Source organism: Antechinus flavipes, chromosome X, assembly GCF_016432865.1.
Source record: "Antechinus flavipes isolate AdamAnt ecotype Samford, QLD, Australia chromosome X, AdamAnt_v2, whole genome shotgun sequence".
In the NCBI taxonomy this organism is placed as follows: domain Eukaryota; kingdom Metazoa; phylum Chordata; class Mammalia; order Dasyuromorphia; family Dasyuridae; genus Antechinus; species Antechinus flavipes.
The window spans coordinates 14531823-14549674 of NC_067404.1; the positions used below are offsets into that span (position 1 = coordinate 14531823).

A 17852-nucleotide genomic window follows, 5' to 3' on the forward strand; every position below is an offset into this window, starting at 1 on the left:
CTGAGCTAACTCAGGCCCTTTGCATTTCCTCCTTAGATTCCAAGTTTCTCCTCATTCCAATCCATCCCTCCCCCTCAACTAGAATGTAAGCAAGTGAAGATTATTTCTTTTTTTTTTTTTCAACTGATCTTCTCAGTGCCTAACACAGTGTCTGGCACATGGAAGGTACTTTATAAATGGTTGCTAGCAAAACAAAACAAAACAAAACAAAACAGGCTATAACTATTAGGGAAGGAAGAAGGGAGTTATCTAGCCTGTCAATAGACTGTAGGGAAAATTGCTTTCCTTAATTTTCCCAGTTGTCATCTATACCAGGGCTTCTTAAAGTTTTTCCACTTATGAACCCTTTTTGGCCTGAGAAATTTTTCACGACCAATACTGGTGTGTAAAAATAGGTATACACATATATTGCACTTAACATACACTTTAACATGTATTGGACTACCTGCCATCTAGGGAAGGGGTGGGGGGAAAGAGGGGAAAAGTTGGAACAGAAGGTTTTGCAAGCGTCAGTGTGGAAAAATTACCCATGCATGTGTCTTGTAAATAAAAAGCTATAATAATTTTAAAAAATAAATAAACTGAATGCTTATCTGGAAAAAATAGGTATACAAATCAATTACTGATGATAAATCATAATTTCACAAGCCCCATTTTCAATTACATGACTCAATATGGGGTCTGAAGACATTTTAAGTAGGAGCCCAAGGCCTAACTGGGACTGTATGATCAACCAGAAGATGATAGTTTTCATCCCAGGAGGGGAGAGTGATAAACCCTTATCTTCCAACATTCTCCAATTCCATCTGCTGTACAAGCTCCCAAGTTCCCCGGAGCACTCACAGCAGTTGCATAGAAGTCACTGAGAAAATACCCTCCCCCACTATATACCTATTCTGACATCCAGATTACCTTTTCACAGTCAGTGACAGGTAAGAGGCTTGGCTCCTCAATGCCTTCCCAGCCCTTTTCGTTTTGGATTAGCAGTCATGAAAGGATTGTCACAGATCCTGCATCTCGAACATTTTCCCTCAAACATACCCTTCTCCCAAATTGCCCTAATATCTTCCAGGTCATCCAGAATTACAACCTCAGTGTTGTCCTCCCTCTGTGCCCCCACTTGTCCACCTACTTTTCAAATCTTGCCTTTTTTGCCTTCACATCTCTTGCATCTGTCCCCTCTTCTCAATCATCCTCATCACCTCTCACCTGGTATATCATAACAGGCTTCTTAGTGGCCTCATCGCCTCAAGTCTCCCCTCTGCAATCTAACCTCCACCAGTGATTTTTCCTAAAGTACAGTTTTGAACATGTCACCCTACTTATTTGAACACCAGTGACTCTCTATTGACTCTATATAAATAATAATTTAATAAATAAATTTAATAAATTTCAGTATCTTTACTGAAAACAAAAGTTTGAGAACCACTGGTATAAGTATATACTTTATAAGTATAGAAATACTGAGAGGGAGTGCATGCTCAAAAAAGTTTGGACACCATTCGTCTATGCAATAGAAGGGCAATGTTAAGACATCTTTCTCATCTAAAGCCTATTTAATATAAGAGGCAGCTAATTGTTTAGTGGATAGAGTGCCAGCCCGTCAGAAAGACCCTAAGTTCAAAACCAGCCTTGGACACTTACTAGCTGGGTGACTCTGAAAAAGTTACTTAATCCTATTTATCTTAATGCATTGGAGAAGGAAATGACAAGACTATTTGCCAAGAAAACCCCATTGACAGTAATGGTCCATCTCACATCTCACAAAGCTCCCTGAGGGTATGAACTACATTTAATATCTTAAATAAGGGGGGATCCTACACATAGCTGGCCTTTAATAAATGCTTATTGAGTTGAACAGGTTTGCATGAACTATAGATGAATTTATATGTTTCTCCTATAGGTAGATATTTGTATATTTCCAATAAATGTGATGCTGTTTTGTTATTCACTTATTAAATGCAATAATAGGTCAAGAAGATTCAAGTGTAATATTGGTATCATCCGTGGGAATGAAGTCGTCTTTTTTTTTAAATTAACACATTTTATTTTAATGGCCATGAAAAACAAGAAAATGAATGAAGCTTAAACGTGGAATGGATGCATAGACTTGGCTGGAATACTGTTTTTCAAATGTATACATTCATCAAAACACTTTGGATAGAAAAGTTTTTAGCCCATTCAAATGTTCTTTTCTTCACCAATTAGTTTCCGAGGATGACTGAAATGTATGAAGAACAAAAATGCAAAATGGAACTGCATGATGTCACAAATTTTAGACCAGAAGTGTCCAGTCAATTTCTTAAAGACTGACCACTGAGCAAGCCAATGGTCACCTATCTTAAGGACAACAAAGCCCAGGCAAAACATCAAAGCCAGGCCGATGTATGTGGCAGAGACAGAATCTCCATGCTCGCGATGCAAGTGTATGGCACTCCACACAGCGGCAAGAATGTGACATGCTAGGGCTATCTCAAATCCAAAATGGTGGAACAGGGTAAAGCAGTAACTGGCTAGGGATGTACATTCAATACAAAAGAATGACCAGGGCTGCCAACCATTTTTTATGTAGTGGCACCATACAACTGGCCAAGCAAAAATGGGTAAGGTAAACCACTGGTCTAGAACAGCAGAGTGGTGGGTCTGGGTCCAGATGCGTACCCATTGAACAGGACCATACAGTAGGGCCATGCCAGCAAAGACATCTTTCAGATAACGGACCTGTCTCATATTTTCATCATTTCCTACACATTTCTTATTTTTCATCAGCCAGTACCATCCCAACAGCAAGTAACCCAAGTTAATGATGGAATTGAAAGGCATGGCAAGAAAGGCGGGAAAGGACTGAACTGGAACTTCTGCATAATATTCATAGCCAACTTCAGTGAAGATACCATCGAAGAACCCCATGTAGACAGTGGTAGTGCATAAGCAGGCTGTAAGCAGCACGTGAATCAAGGCCCGGTAAGATTCTCGCTTCATCTGTAATGACAATCAGTGCATATCCTTATTAGAATCCAATGAAAACCTTTTTTAATTCTTTCCAAATTAAAATCAAGGGTCTGTTGTAAAAATGTTACCCCTACAATTAAATCTGAAGGAAAAAGACTTTAATAAACAGAACCTTCTGAGTGTTCTCACAGACAGAAACTATGAGAGTGAAAACTTCCCCCCCCTTTTCAGGTTATTACTTCAAGTTTGTATAATCAAAACAGGATCAAGCATCTGTCCATACTGTGCCTTAGTAAGCCCTCACTTTTTCATAACAGAAAAAAAATCAAAAGTCAAACAAACTCTATAGAAAACATTTAAGTTTCATTTGTTGTTTTTTTCTCTCAGGATTTCCAGCCTTTACTTTTGTAGTTTTATCAAGTTCTTTTCTATGATTCTTCCTTCCTCCTTCCCTCCCTTCCTCCCTCCCTCTTTTCCTCCCTTCTATCCTTCCTCCTTTCTACCTTTCCTTTCTTCCTTCCTTTTTTTTTTTTTTTGCCTCCATTAAGTTCACGGTCTTATTTTCCATTGGAAGACTTTAATCTTTTCTACTTATCTGTTCCACTGCTTAATTCGATAGGTGGGTGGAGAGATATAGATATAGATAGATAGAAAGATGATAGATATGGATACACACATATAAGTGTATATCACTAATATTTTTGGCAAGGCAAGCCCAGGAAAGTCCAAACTTCAAGTTTCTTCCTTCAAATATACCCAAGGTACGGCTGTCCCTAATTCTATGTTGTATAAAATTTGGAGTTCCTTTTCTCATGGAAACAACATTACAAATAGCTTTCAAGCCCCCAGGCAGCCCACAAAAGCTTATTAACCATGCAGTTGAAGTATAGTAGTAGCCTAAATCCTGGGTCTTAGGAGGAAGGATCTTTTCTGATCAAGACTAACCACAGTGAAAATTGAAAAATATTTATACTCTTTCCTCAGACTGCTATCCATTGTCATCTGAATGCCCTAAGTCCAATGTCTACAAAGGCCTCCTACTCAGATTGACTTTCCTTCACAATTATTCTAAACTTTAAAATCATCTTCCTTCCCCACCCCCAACAACATTTCTATTTCTTCAATGTGAATATATCATCTCATAAGTCATTAACTGAATATCTGGGCAGTAAAATTTCAGGAAAAAAACAAACAAGTGGGAAAAAAAATTCAGGCACTGAGGGCATGATGAAAAGATATATCCTGGGGGGTTATAGCCCTAAACAAATGAACCGTTATCTAGGTGCCACTCCCTAGAGTCAATCCTCTGATGTAGTTCTGTTTTTCAAAACTCCCAAAGCTCAAAATGGTTGGGGAGCTCAGACTCCCTCCTTAGGATTAAAGAGATCAATTTTGTTCTCATCAGGACTACCTATCCGCATCATAGACACATACTGAAATTTAGTTTATTCCTTTGGAAGCTACAGCAGACACATGATGACTACAGGGAGAGCTAGTTGCTTAAGCAGTTTCCTGTACGTAAAAGCAGCCACTAGGCCATGTGAGGGTTGCTGAGACTTCGGTGTATATGCAGCCAAAATATATAAATCAGAATAAAATAAACATCAGGCTACTGTCTGGCTAATGGATGAAAATGTCTGGCTATACATTGGTCTCCTAACATTCTACAAAGCAAACACTGACACATTATCAAGAGGAATAGCTGTGAGCCTAGGAAGCTTTTAGACAGCCTTTCCTTTATCCTGGCTCCTCAAGTATATTAACCACAAAACCAAAGCAAGAAAAGCTTGTTTGCTTCATGACAACTGGTTGTCCTCCGCCCCCACCCCCCTTTCAGGCTATAAATAGTTTTGGTATTGTCACTGGAGAACAGAACAGGAAACACAAGCCTATATTTCCTGGACAAAAATCTTAAAAGGTAACATTAGAAATTCCTTAATATGTCATCGGCTCAGGCCAGGAAAAGGACAGGTAATTTGTGGGTGAAAATAGACAAAATCTGTTGGAAGCGCCTCTCGAAAACTAAGAGACCACAGTATAAAAAAGCCCAAGTTCTGATCCCAGGGCTAAGAGAAAGCACCATGCTGAAGCTTCACAACTGAAAATAGCATTTCTTCCAAACTACTTCACTTACCCAGGAATCATCTATTTAGTAACTGCAACCATACAGACTATTGGACAAATGGCCTCTGCTCAGCCAGAATGATACCACAAAGTTCAAACACTGCATCTGTTACACTTTACTTAAAGGAAAGTCTCTTGGAATTAGGGTTAATAAGCAGCCAAATGAGCAGGAGCGAAAGCCGAGTATACGGGCAGCTGACAAAGCGGGAAGAACCCGAAAAATCCCCCCAGAAGCCCAGAGCCCTAGCAGTGTGCAGGCGTCGCCGTTTGATACTGTTATCTAAAGCATCAGCCACAAAGGTCCCCAGCCTTAGAAGTCCGAAGACAGGTTCTGCCACTGGTGGGATTTGAGACAAGTCACTTGGACTTTCTGTGTCTGTTTCCTTATCTTTTTGTTTTAAAAAATCTATTGAGGAAACAATTCTTCCCCTCAAAGGACCTTATATTCTAACAAAGGAAGTATTATGCTCATGTAGCACATTGATATTACTACATCCAATATAATCTTGAAGAAAACTAGAGATTGGCTGAGGAAGAATATTCTATACATGAAAGACAACAGGTGCAAAGGTACTAATATGGGAGATGGAATCTCCCGTAAGATCAAGGAAGCTGGTGTACCTCAATCGTAGGGTCCAAGAAAGAGAGCAATGTGGAATAAAACTAGAAAGATTGAAAGGGACCATTGGGAAGAGCTTCAAGTACCAGTGAAATTTATATTTGAACCTGGGGGGTTTCTAGTATTTACTGAGTTGAGAAGGGAATGGAGTTATTGTGAAACAGAAGGGGAGGATGGATTGAAGTGCAGAGAGATTTAAGGTAGGATATCCAATTAAGCACTTTAATTAAATTTTTTAAAATTATGGAATAAAATAAAAAAATCTATTGAGGGTTTTCATATTTTAAAACTTATTTATCTTATTCTGAACTTAAGAAATAAAACAAGTATTTCCATAACAAAGCGGGATAGAAAAAAGGGGGATTGGATCTGAAATTGTATAACCATTATGTACAACTTGCTATTCCTTTCAAATATTCAGATTTATCATGTGACTTTTCCCTTCCCCACCCCCAAATTTGAGAAGGTCACTGGTAGACACAAAGCTGTGTGTATATATATACATATACAGGACATATCCATGCCTGTGTACATATATATACAGATATATGTCAGTTCTTTTTCTGGATTCAAATAGGATCTTCACTGTTAATGTATTTCTAATAGAATGACTCAATTGCTCAAAGCGGTTCTTAAAACAATACTGCTATTACCGTATACAGTATTCTCTCGGTTCTGCTCACTTCACTTTTCATTATTTCATGGAGGTCACTCCGTGCTTTTCTAAAATAATTGAGCTCATCATTTCTTATAACAAAGTAATATTCCATCATGAACACATATCATACTTATGTTTAATAATTCAGCAACTGATGGGCATCCCAGCAATTTCCAGTTCTTTGTCACCACAAAGAGAAGTGCTATAAATATTTTAGACCATGTAAGTTCTTTTCCATTTTCCCTAGTCATCTTGGAAAACAGACCAAATAGGGGTATTGCTGGGTGAAACTGAGGCAGGACAATAAAAAGGAACTGTGGCACAACAGTACTAGCTAAGGAAACTGCCTACACTAGTAGGCAATTTGCTAAGTCTTTGGGCATAATTCCAAATCTCTCTCCAAAAGCGACTGGATCAGCTCACATGCATGCTGCTTGCAGCAAAATGGGCAATTATTACAGGAAATAGAGAACCTGCCTTGGAGGCAGGAAGACCTGAATTCAAATATGATTTCACTTACTGGCTCAGTGGCCCTGGGGAAGTCACTTCCCATATGCTTCACTTTCCTCATCAATAAAATGAGCTAGAGAAGGAAATGGCAAACCAATCCACTATCTTTGCTGAGAAAACCTCAAATGGGGTCACAAAAAATTAGACATGATTGAAACCACTGAACGATAGCAGTAAAATATCTTAGAAAAACCTTCAAAGGGCCATTTGGGAGGTTGCACAGTCTCTTACTGTGACTAAGGCACTGCAGGAGGGAAACCACAGTGATGGACCAATTCTTGGGGAAGGTGGAAGGAGAGGATGAACATAAAGGGAGCTGGCTTCCAAGGCCAAGAGTTCCCACTAACAAGAGACCTGATGCCCCCAAAGCTATTTAACTTCCCCTCAGTTCCCTGGCACTCCTGTTTGTCACTGCTTTACACTTACACACACACACACACACACACACGTACACACCCCCTAAATGTCTGCAGTCAGAGCTGCTCCTGGAACTGCAGGCTAGGATGCTGAAAATATTTTGCCACAAACACATATTCATTGTAGTTAGGACCCAGTTACTCTCAGTATAATAGTATTTTTCAAGTAAGTTATTTTAAAGAGACTGTTGTGGCAACCTTATATTCTTTTGTTGAAATGTCTTCCACGTTCTAAACAATTTATTTACAAAAACTTTCAAAACACAACTTTTTATAAGCCAAGGACTGACTGTACTTTAAGGAGCTAGGAAAATATGCCATATTTTAGAAATATTTCTATTCAAAATGTCTTAAATAATTTTTTTTTTGATAAGCTTCAAAGGACTAAGTTCATTTTCTCTTCAAAAGAGAAATAAAGAGGCACCTCATCCCCTTCTTTGCAAAGGTGGAAGATTAAGGGTAGGGAATATAGCTTGCCAAATGAGTTATTCTATGTGTTAGTTTTGCTCAACTTTTTCCCTCTCCTTTTTATTCTTTCTTTATAAGAAAGCCTTCTCTGGCAGGGATATCCTGGGAAATACCAGTGATGTAAAAACAAAAGATATTAAGTTGTCATGATGAATGGAATGAATGGGGTATTGCTCTACATAATGGTAATAAAAAGCAGCATGATAAGAGTGGAAAGAGTAGCGGGTTGGGATTCAGGAAAGACTAAACTGTAATGTTTACTAGACAGAGTAATAACAGCCAAGGTACTCAAGTTCTTTAAGCCTCAGTTTACTAATCTAGAAAAAATGGAGCTAATACTCATGCTAATACCCTACCTTGTGGGGCTGTAAAGATCAAATAAGATAAAGAAATAGAAAATATCTTGGAAATGTTCAAATACTTTATAAATTGTGATTATTTATCATCATTATTATTCTATGAGAGTAGCCATGGCCTTAAGATGGGAATACCTCCCTCACAGGCTTGTTGTGAGGATCAAGTGAGAAAACATACATTAAAGCATTTACAAACCTCAAAGTGCTGACTCTATGCTAGCTTGCATTGCTATCATGAGAGGCAGCAAGCTGGCCTTGAAGCCAGGGGTTCTAGCCCAGTGCCACTTCTGGGACATCCCGGCTGTGGGACCCTGGCCAAGTCACTTAACCTTTCATTGCTCTTCCAAATCTAGAAGAGAATGGAGTTGAATCCATAAGAAAATCTGTGGGAAAACAATTTGGCTTCAACTAAAGTTGAAAGTATTTACAAATCCGTATTTACTTTCATGTTTTAGTGATAATGTATGTTAAACATTTGTTTCAAGGATTCAAGATTTTGCAGGGCTTCAATCATTAGTGTCATTATCAAGGATTACCACATAGAGCAGGGGTGGGGAACATTTTTGCTGCCAAGGGCCATTTGGATATTTACAACATTATTCATGGGCCATACAAAATGACCAACTTCTAGAACTCAAGTAGTAGGAGGTTGCACAATTTAGCTTTTAGCCCATAGTCACCTGCAGTTGAATGCAAATAATTTCTCTGGTAGTATAATCCCCACTGAGGTTCCCCACTCCTGCTACAGAGGATGAAGACAGGACTGAGTATGTACTGACCCTATAAGTTAGGCTCTTAAATCCCTGAAGAATGGTGGTTTTCTTGTCCGTTGCCTCTTTCCCCTAAAAGAAAAAATTACATTAAAGGTTCCAGTAAATCAAATTTCTACAGTATTATTGGCTGAGTTTTTAAAACAAGGGGAATCTGAGGTAGACCCAGTTGGGCAGCAATCTTTTCATTAGTTCTTCCTCAACATATTCAGCACAAATGTCCCTTGGGATAATCGTTTTACATTTCTGCACTGCCTTTCCTCATCATGTCCCTTGCCAAACACTTTTAGTTCTTCATCAGAGTTTGAAGGAACCTTCCTTTGGTGATTTGAGTTCGGTGGGGCAGCAAACCATCTGAAAGAAATTCCTTGCAATTTACTTCAGGGAAATTATGCTCGAGTCCACAGTTAAGATATATTAGTTCTACTTGAAATGCCCCTTTATTTCAGATTCTTGGATTTCATCCCACCTTCACACTTCCCTTCCTGTAGTTTTCTATGCCTAAATAGGTGTCATTAATTCTAGTGTTCTATCTCTTGTGTTTCCTAATTTCCCAGAAGCACTTAGTTTTGTATCCTTCCATTTTAGAAGATGAAGGGACTTTAATCTGAAGATCTAGGTCATACTAAATAGCCCCTAGAACTTCCATCCATAGATGCCTTACAAGGTGAGGATGGTCTTGGAGGCTGAGGATCAAACCAGACTCCTGGGGCAAATGAAGTGAAAACCTGAAGTTCTCTGAATGAAAGGGGGAGAGGTAAGGATAATACTGAATTTTCCCTGAAGTCCCCAATTATTCACTCCCCAAATCAAAGCTTGCTTGCTTGTAAATGAAGCTTCCTGAAATACAGCTGAGTTCAGCTCAGCTCAGCTTTGAAATACAGCTGAGAGCTGAACTCAGCCAGCTCTTTTGTTGCCTCCTTTGCTGCTGAAGTAATCAAATGGGGCAACCTGGGACCCTAGGTTCAAGGAGAAAGAGAAATGTGAGAGAAAAGTTTGAATTTGGTAACTGTGGATGATGGCAGATTTGGGGGAGAGGGGGCAATAGAACCTGGATTACTGGATGGCTTTAGAGGAATTAAGGGATCTCTGATAATCTAATTCTACTCTCTCATTTTCCACAAACACCAACCAGGACTCAAAATTACTGAGTGCTAATTTGCAAGGCACGTGGCATCTGCGAAAGCAGACAATGGGCTCCACTACCATATCGGACCTTCAAAGACGTCAGACAATCCAGGCAGCTGCTAACCTGCCTCCCAAGTCTCCATCCGCTCACACTACCACAGCCCTAGCTTACTCACGCCCACTTCTCCCAGGGACCCCGGGAATGTCCCAAAGGCCTTGCCGGCCTCAGTCTTTATAATCCATTCTTCACCCAGCAGCCAAAATAGTCTTTTCTAAGGCAAGATCGAGAGACTTTTACTTCGGTGCTCAAAGTCCCTCACCTGCCTACCGGCTTTCCCCAAACCTTTGTCTCATCCCGACCTCCCCGAGTTAGTGGAGACTTCCTGAGTGCACATAGGGCGCTTCTCAATCCCTTTTCTCCAGGGGACTGAGGCGCCCAAGAGAGCGAAAGAGAGCCGGACACCAAGCCTGGGCTGGGGGGCAAGGAGGGAAAGTACCTCAGGCGATCGGCCAGGCCCTAGCTGACGGGGCGGGGCGAGGCTAAACCCAGTTAAGGGTGGCTCTACTTAAGGGGTAGCCCGCGGACTTCACTTAACTGAAGAGGGCTTACGTCAGGGGGCTACCAAGCTATCTCTGGCCTACAGTGAACGGAAGGAGGAGGAGGCGGTTATCTCCGTCGGCCCGCAGCCACCAGACAATGGGGCGGGGCTTCCGCCGGGGCAGGGCTTCCGTCGAGACGGGGCTTCCGTCGGTCCGTGGGCGGGCTTCAGTTAATTTAGGGAAGATTACGTCAGTCAATTAGCTGACTGCAGCTAACTGGAGGGGCGGGCGGGGGGGGAAAGGGGGGCAATTTTTCCGGGGGTTGCTAAGAGATGAGGCAGGGTTTAGCGGCTGGGATCCCGTTAATAGGGAGGAGGGGCCAGTTCCCGGGTCTCGTAGTTAACCTAGGAGGACGGTGTTCACTGCAGCCCGGAAGGCGGGCTGGCCTCACCCCAAGATCTAGGGCGGTCTCCTCTGGTCTAGCTCCAGGTGGGCCAGGAAGCCGAGGAGGCCCAAGCTTATCTCTGCCGGGATCCGGCTTTTGGGGCCCGCGGTGGGCGGGGCTCACCTCAGCTATAGGGGGGAGGGAGGCAGGCAGAAGAAGAAAGAAGGGGCCGTAGCTTTCGTATCCTCTCTTTTCTCTTACGCTTAACTTTTACACACCTGTCCAAGAGGAGGCGAAGCCTCAGGAAGGGCAGCCAAGCAATTCTTCGGCGCCCACCTGATCCATTGTCCTCATAAAATGCAGTTCGAATTCGAAAATTATTTTGAGGCTGTCATACACGCCTGCGCACAGCCAGGTTGGGGGAGGGGAAACATTGTTGCTAGGCAAAGTTGGCAGGGGGGAAAGGTTGTTGCTAAGGGAAGAAAAAATGGCGCCTGCGGCTGAAGAGAATGGGGATTCGCTGAATCGCTTGTGAAGAGAAATTCTGCAGAAAGCTCCTACTTCACTCAGCCCCGCCCCCAAGTCACGAAGGAGAGGGAGCAACTCCGGACCTAGACTGCGTCCTACTCCTTGTAGCCCTCCCCATCCACCAACATCCGGGGCCCACGCCGCCATTTTTGTTCCGGGGAAGGGAAGGGAGTTAGAGAAGATGGCGGCTAGCTACTTACGTCCCTCCCCATTCTTATACCTCCTCCCTCCCCGGTTAATTGGCGCGCAGGAATTCAGCTAATTCTCATGCTGTAATATAGAAGTAAATGGCCCCGACCTTCACTACTGGGGCTTGTAATAAAATGGCAGATGGGTGGAGGGGGCGGGAAAGAAGAGAATGGACAGGGCTCCGAGACCACCATTTTCTTCCCTAAAAGGGGAAATCTGGGTTTCCTAAGGCGTGGCTGGGAGGAGAAGAGTGGCGGGAAGGGAGGAGTAACGGTCGCGCACCCTTAAACAGCTCCAATCTTTGTTGGCAGCAGAAAAAGGCGGGGGTATGAGGGGAGGCCGGCCCTCGGGAGTGGCCAAAATGGCGGCTCCCTATTAAGAGGCGTGAGAAGTAGCCAATAAGCCGGCCGTCCTTCCGGTCTCCGCCAGATCTCCTCTTCGGGAGACGAGCTCTGTCGCCGAAGTCAAGCGCAAGGACGGGCGTCGTGGCGTCCGCCTCGGCCATTTTCAGCTGCAGTGGAACTGTGATGCTCCGCATGGGCAGCTAGCCGCCATCTTTGTTTTGAAGAGCTAAAATGGCGGCTCCCAGGCAACCAAGGCTACATCGTATCAAATTGCAGCCCTTTTCTTCGGCTCCACCCTCCCCCGCCTCTGAATTTGAGTTTAAAGTAACGAAGGCCCTCTAAGTGTAAAGGTAGTGACACGTATGCCTCATTCGCGTGCCCGACTTCCTCTGGAGCAGCCTCGTTAACTGCAGTTAGCGATGCCACATTCTGGTACTTGCACCAGCGCAGCCATGTTTGTTTTCAAAAGAACCCACAACACGCCCGCTTTCCTTCCCCAAAACTTGACCACCCTCATCCGGTTATTTCTACTGCAGCCATGTTTGTTTTGAGGAGCGGAAAAAAAAATATGGCAGCTCCCAGTTACAAGGCGTGACTTCAAATTCGCATTGCGTTTGGCATTGAACTAACCCTGGCCCCCTTATTTCCAAATCGCTTCCGCAACGGCTAGCGTCTTTTAGCACATTGCATAAGCGGACTGCCCGAGTCGAGATCTGTAGCTAAACTTTTCTACTAGCCTGCATCCGGATATTCCAGAGAGCATCCACCCCCTCCCTTCCCCCCCCACGCCGCCAATCGCCATCTTTTTAGTGTTGATGGAGAAAAACTACTTGTCACCATGGGGGAGAGGGGAGGGGCTAAAATGGCGGCTCCCAGGGAGGAAGCATGAAACCCCGCAGGATGACATGGGTCCAAAGGCGCCCTGAAGGGAAGGAACGATTGAAAGAAAGCTAGCTACGGAAAGTCCGCTGTTTAATTGCCCAAAGATTTAGCGTTGGCCGGGCCCTTTAAGGGCCCTAGCAGGGAGGGCGGAACGAGGGCGGGAAGAGTGACGTTCCCCAAGCTCCGCCCTCTCGACCAGCCGCCGTCGCCATGTTTAGTTGTTACTTCTCTACTCAAGATGGCGGCTCCCAGGGAGGAGGCATGAGCGCCTTGAGTCTACCGCTTTCTGTGCCGTACAGCTGCTACCTTCGGGCTTAACTTCAGCGCTCTGCAGGGCGCAGTGAGCGGAGCAAGGGGTTCTCGCGGAGGAGGACGCGGCATTGCCGTTGTCTTTCTTTTGCTTTGCTGCTGGGGAAACTGAGCCGGGAGGAGAGCGGGGGTAAAGGAGGAGCCGGTCCCAAGATGGCGGCTCCCAGGGCAGCGGCGGCGGCCTGAGCTGCAGGGCTGGGCTGGGTTACGCTAGGGGTGCCAAGCGGAGGCTTCAGGCTCCGCGCGCACTCGGGCCAGAGGGTACGGAGAGCTCGTGGCTGCTCCTGCGGCTGCCTTCAGGCTTAGGTCAGGGCTGTAGCGTGGGCGGTTGCGTCAGGTAGAGCGAAGCGGGCGTGGGGCCGGCAGCCAGGGGAACCGTTTCAAGATGGCGGCTCCCAGCAGCGCGCTCTGAGCGTCAGAGGCGCCTGCGGGAGCAGAGCTCTGCGTGTCCTGTTGGCTGCAGCGCCCGCCCGGGGAGCCGATCAGCCAGTGCAGCTCAGGGGAAGCGGGCGGGCTTTCGGGGCTCGGCCATTTCCGGCGGAGGAGGGCTCAGCCCGAGGAAGGGAGGCGAGAGCGCGGCTGCACAAGATGGCGGCTCCCAGGGCTGGCCTGTGAGGCGGAGTCGCCGGCCGGGCCACTGGGGCCTCAGAGCCGAGGCGGACGCGCTCTCCGGGGGCTGAGCTTTGCTGCCGCCATCGCTACTGCTATTGCTGCCGCTATTATTGCTGAGGGCGTCGTGGCTGCTGGGAGAACGCGGAGTCGGGCTTGAGTACTGGGGGGTGAGTAAGATGGCGGCCTCCATAGAGGCGGCTGTTGCCGTGTGAGTGCTTTCGCTGGACAGCCAGCGTTCCTTCTCGGAGCTGCTAGCTCCGCGGCGCCTGCCGGACTGAGACTGCTAACTTTTTCACTGCCTCAGGCCGACTCCAGCAGCCCACCCTTTTCTCTCTGTGGTGCCTGCCCCTGCCCCGGGCCATGGCTTCGGGCCTGCAGCAGGCGGTCGCCTCCGCCTCTGCCGCCTCCGCCTCGTCTTCCTCTGCTGCCGCCGCTACGGCAGCGGCCGGCAGCTCAGTGGCTCAGCTCCTGCAGCCGCGCTGGAAGCGAGTGGTGGGCTGGTCGGGACCCGTGCCTCGACCCCGCCACGGTCACCGCGCCGTGGCCATCAAGGAGCTCATCGTGGTGTTTGGTGGCGGCAACGAGGGTATCGTGGACGAGTTGCACGTGTATAATACGGGTGAGTGCACCCTGAGGCTGGGGGAAGGCAGGGTGGTGGGATAGCGGGGCCGGGCTATCCGGCTGCTGCTGCTGCTGCCGCCGAGCACCCGGCTTCCTTCCCGCTCCCGCCCCCTCCTTCCCTCCGCCTTAACCCTGTCCTTCCCCGATAGGAGAGAGTGCGTCTGGGCTGCGGGGAGGGGGGGGGGGGGCGGGAGCCGGGACGGGCGCGGGGCTGGTGGGGATGCTATGCCCCGGGAGCACGGGGGTGGGGGGGGTGGGAAGGCCGAGGGCCGGGGGGGGGGAGGGGGGAGAAGGTGAGCGCGGGCGGGAAGCAGATGCTTTGCTTTTCCCGCCTCTGAACTCTTGCTGCTATTGCTGCTGCTAATGCTGCTGCTATTGCTGCTGCTATTGCTGCTGCTCCCGCCGCCGCCGCCCCCGCCTCCTTTCGTCTCTGTTTAGCCTATCTTCTTTAGGGACTAGTGACAGCCCCCCACTTTGGGCCCTTTTGCACCCGGGGCGGCAGGGGGTGCTGAGCAATGGCGTTGGCCAGCTGCAAACAGCCGGAGCCTGAGCTCCTGCCTACTTTTCCCTGAGCTCTCCCTGCTCAGCAGCAGCTTCCCGCGGCCCACGGTTGCGAGGGCCGGCGCTGGCGGGCTGCAGTTGCTGAACTGGAAATCTGTTGCTCCAAAAGTAATGATCTGGTTGATGGGCAGATGTGGTGAGCGAGGATATTTGGGCTAAACGGTAAACGCTCCCGAGTTCGGTAGCTCACCGTGGCACTGGCTGTGCTGAAAATGAGCCTCCTACCACTGCAAGCAAAAATCCAGAACAGCGTGGCCGCTCCGTTTCTGCCACTGGCAGCTCCCACAGTCCTGTCTTTGGAACCCCTTTGAGGTTTCAACAATAGATTTCCATGCTGAGGGGAATCATCTACCCTCAGGTCTCTTGTACCTCCCCCTTGGGGATAGGGAGCAATCCAGGGTTATCCTTCCCCAACTGGGCTAGGACCAGATTAAAGCTCGAGCTATTCTGCAAGCCCCCTAGTTTATTCCTAAACTAGGAAGGGTTGACCTCAAAGCTTAGGATAACCTTCCTGCCGCTTAAGACTAGTTTAATTGAAATTCACCGTGTGAGAACCCCCTATTAAGAGAAGGATTAAGTTATGCCGAAGACTAGGGAGGGGTGTGATATGCTGAACGGCGCTAAAGGACTGAGGAAGGCTGGTTTCACGGTCCCATTTTGGAAAAAAAATACTTCCCATTAATTGGTGTGGAATTAGATTATAATGCATAGAGAGGAGTCGATATCACTTTTTTTTTTTAAACCTACTTAGAAATAACTTATCTTCCATGTTCCTTAAGCCCACCTTGTTAATAACAAAGTCTGTAATATACCAGGATACAAAAATGGTCAGGCTTGGCAAGAGGACGGTTTGGGTACGTCTTTGAATCTGGGTCTTAGGGGTGCTTTGAGGACAAATCCTCTCCTTCCTTGAACTACCTGACGATGTTCTATACCCAGCTGCCTTTGCTGCCAATGCACAATTGACTGGCAGGCACTCAAATGCCCTGTTACTCTGTGCCTGGCATCATTGCCACAAAAGCTGGCCTTGCTTGGAAGGGGAACTAAAATAAAGAGGTTTGGAGGTAGACTACTAAGGAGGTAGCCTAGAGTACTGGATTTAGCAAGACTTCATTTCACATCTTGCTTCTGACCTGTGACCCTCAGCCAGACCTCCAACCTATGGCAATCTTGCTTTCCTCAAGTTTAAATTGACTAACAGCTGTGAACACCTCCCCTAAGCAACTGGGAAGTCAGATGAGATGATGGTTTTTTTGGGTTGTTTGTTTTTTTTTTAATTAAAGCTTTTCCCCCCCAAAACATGCATGGATAATTTCCAACATTTATCCTTGCAAAATCTTGTGTTTCAAATTTTTTCCCTCCCTTCTCCCCACCCCCTCCTCTAGACTGCAAGTAATCCCATATATGTTAATGTGCATTTCTTCCATATTTCCACAAATTGAGATAATGTTTTTGAAGTCCATGTTCTCTGTCTCTTCTCCCCTTCTTCCCTCTCCCAATATCTCTCATCCCTATGTCTCTGTCTAGCTATGGAAGATACTGTTCAGGTTCTTCTTTCCCCTTATTATAGATCAGTTCTTTGGTTTATATTTAAGCATATCATTGGCAACTCTAAAGTGGAGATTGCTTAAGTTTTTAGTTCCTCATCTGCAGCATCTTTGCACACTCCCTAGAGAAGACCTTTGTTTCAGGGGACAGGGTGCAGCTCAAACCCAGCAGCAATTAGAAGAAATAGTGGAGTAAAGTGAGATAGGAAGAAAATCAACTTCTCAAGTAGCAGGCCTGTTTCAGATAGGACTTCTGAAAAATGAACAATTCACTGAAAATTCTATTCAGATGAGGTCTGGAGCAGTCTCCATAATATCCTAGCTCTCTTCTAGTAAGCCAGTTAAATGGCTAATTAAAAGGGCTCCAGAACTAGTATCTACCCCTTTCTGGGCCTCCTAGGAAGTGTGCTTTTTCATTAACATCTAAAAATGGTGCTTCTGCCTGATAAATGTGAAAATACATTTAGAAGACTTGCACATGTTTAACCTATATTGGATTGCTTGCTGTGGAGGGGTGGGGGGAGGAGAAAAATTTGGAACACAAGGGTTTGCAAGGATGGATTTTGAAAAATAAAGAAAAAAAACTTATTTAAAAAGTAAACTAAGAAATTAGAGATTCACAATGGAAGAACAACCAAATAATTTTTTTCAAAGGAAAAAATAATAAAATAGTGGCACTTATCTAGAGTTTTGGGGACTTTTTGGGTTAGATTCAGACCTTGCTCCTCTGGAAGTTCCAAAGTAAGACCAAAAAACGATAGTCGCTAGGCATGTAGGACTTCCAGGCGATAGACTTGCCTTATTAACACCCAAGTTCTTTGGGTACCATAGGTAGAGGGCTTTTGAATGTTGGCTTTTGCATTTGATTTTCCTTTCCATGTATTGTGATATGTTAGACTGCTGAGCTAGAATTGCACATGTTTAACTTATATTGGATTGCTTGCTATCTATGGGAAGGAGGAAGTAGAGGAAGGAGGGAGAAAAATTTGGAATACAGAAGTTTTGTAAAGGTGATTGTTTAAAACTATCTGCGTAGGGAAAATAAAAAACTTATTATAGATATCTGTTCCACTCTTTTTAAAAAAAAAAACAAAACATTATTTTTCCAAATACATGTAAAGATAGTTTTCAACATGCATTTTTGCAAAATTTTATATTTCTAAAGACAGCAAGCAATTTGATACAGGTTAAATATATGCATATGTGCAATCACTTCAAACTTATTTTCATATTTGTTATGTTGTGCAAGAAAAATCAGACTCAAGGGGCGGGGTGAAAATACTATGCTTTAATTCACATTTAGTTTCTCTAGTTTTTTCTCTGGATGTAATTG

General features: G+C 45.2%; 2 protein-coding genes across 8 annotated transcripts in view; one reads left to right on the forward strand and one right to left on the reverse strand.

The window, feature by feature from the left end:
• Positions 1–2023: 2023 nt before the first annotated feature.
• On the reverse strand, positions 2024–11610 carry TMEM187 (transmembrane protein 187). 4 transcript variants are annotated; one of them, XM_051968969.1, is made up of 3 exons: positions 11205–11610; positions 8883–8945; positions 2024–2982 (listed from the first exon to the last, which is right to left on the reverse strand). In XM_051968969.1, the coding sequence occupies exon 3, from the start codon at positions 2980–2982 to the stop codon at positions 2182–2184; it is 801 nt and encodes a 266-aa protein (XP_051824929.1). In that variant the 5' UTR covers positions 8883–8945; positions 11205–11610; the 3' UTR covers positions 2024–2181. The 4 variants fall into 4 exon arrangements, with proteins under 4 accessions (XP_051824929.1, XP_051824931.1, XP_051824928.1 ...); XM_051968971.1 differs by lacking the exon at positions 11205–11610 and adding an exon at positions 10612–10767; XM_051968968.1 differs by lacking the exon at positions 11205–11610 and adding an exon at positions 10499–10767.
• A 2304-nt stretch (positions 11611–13914) lies between these two features.
• HCFC1 (host cell factor C1) overlaps positions 13915–17852 on the forward strand; it is a 28267-nt gene continuing 24329 nt past the window's right edge. For 2 of the 4 annotated variants that reach the window (XM_051968965.1, XM_051968966.1), the window contains exon 1: positions 13920–14409. In XM_051968965.1, the coding sequence (XP_051824925.1) occupies positions 14151–14409 (259 nt within the window). In that variant the 5' untranslated portion in view covers positions 13920–14150. Of the gene's footprint in view, positions 14410–17852 lie in introns of all 4 variants that reach the window. The other 2 variants (XM_051968964.1, XM_051968967.1) reach the window with 2 other exon arrangements.

Coding starts and splice junctions, on each gene's coding strand:
- TMEM187 (XM_051968969.1), bottom strand. CDS start 2,982: ATGAAGCGAGAATCTTACCGGGCCTTGATTCACGTGCTGCTTACAGCC.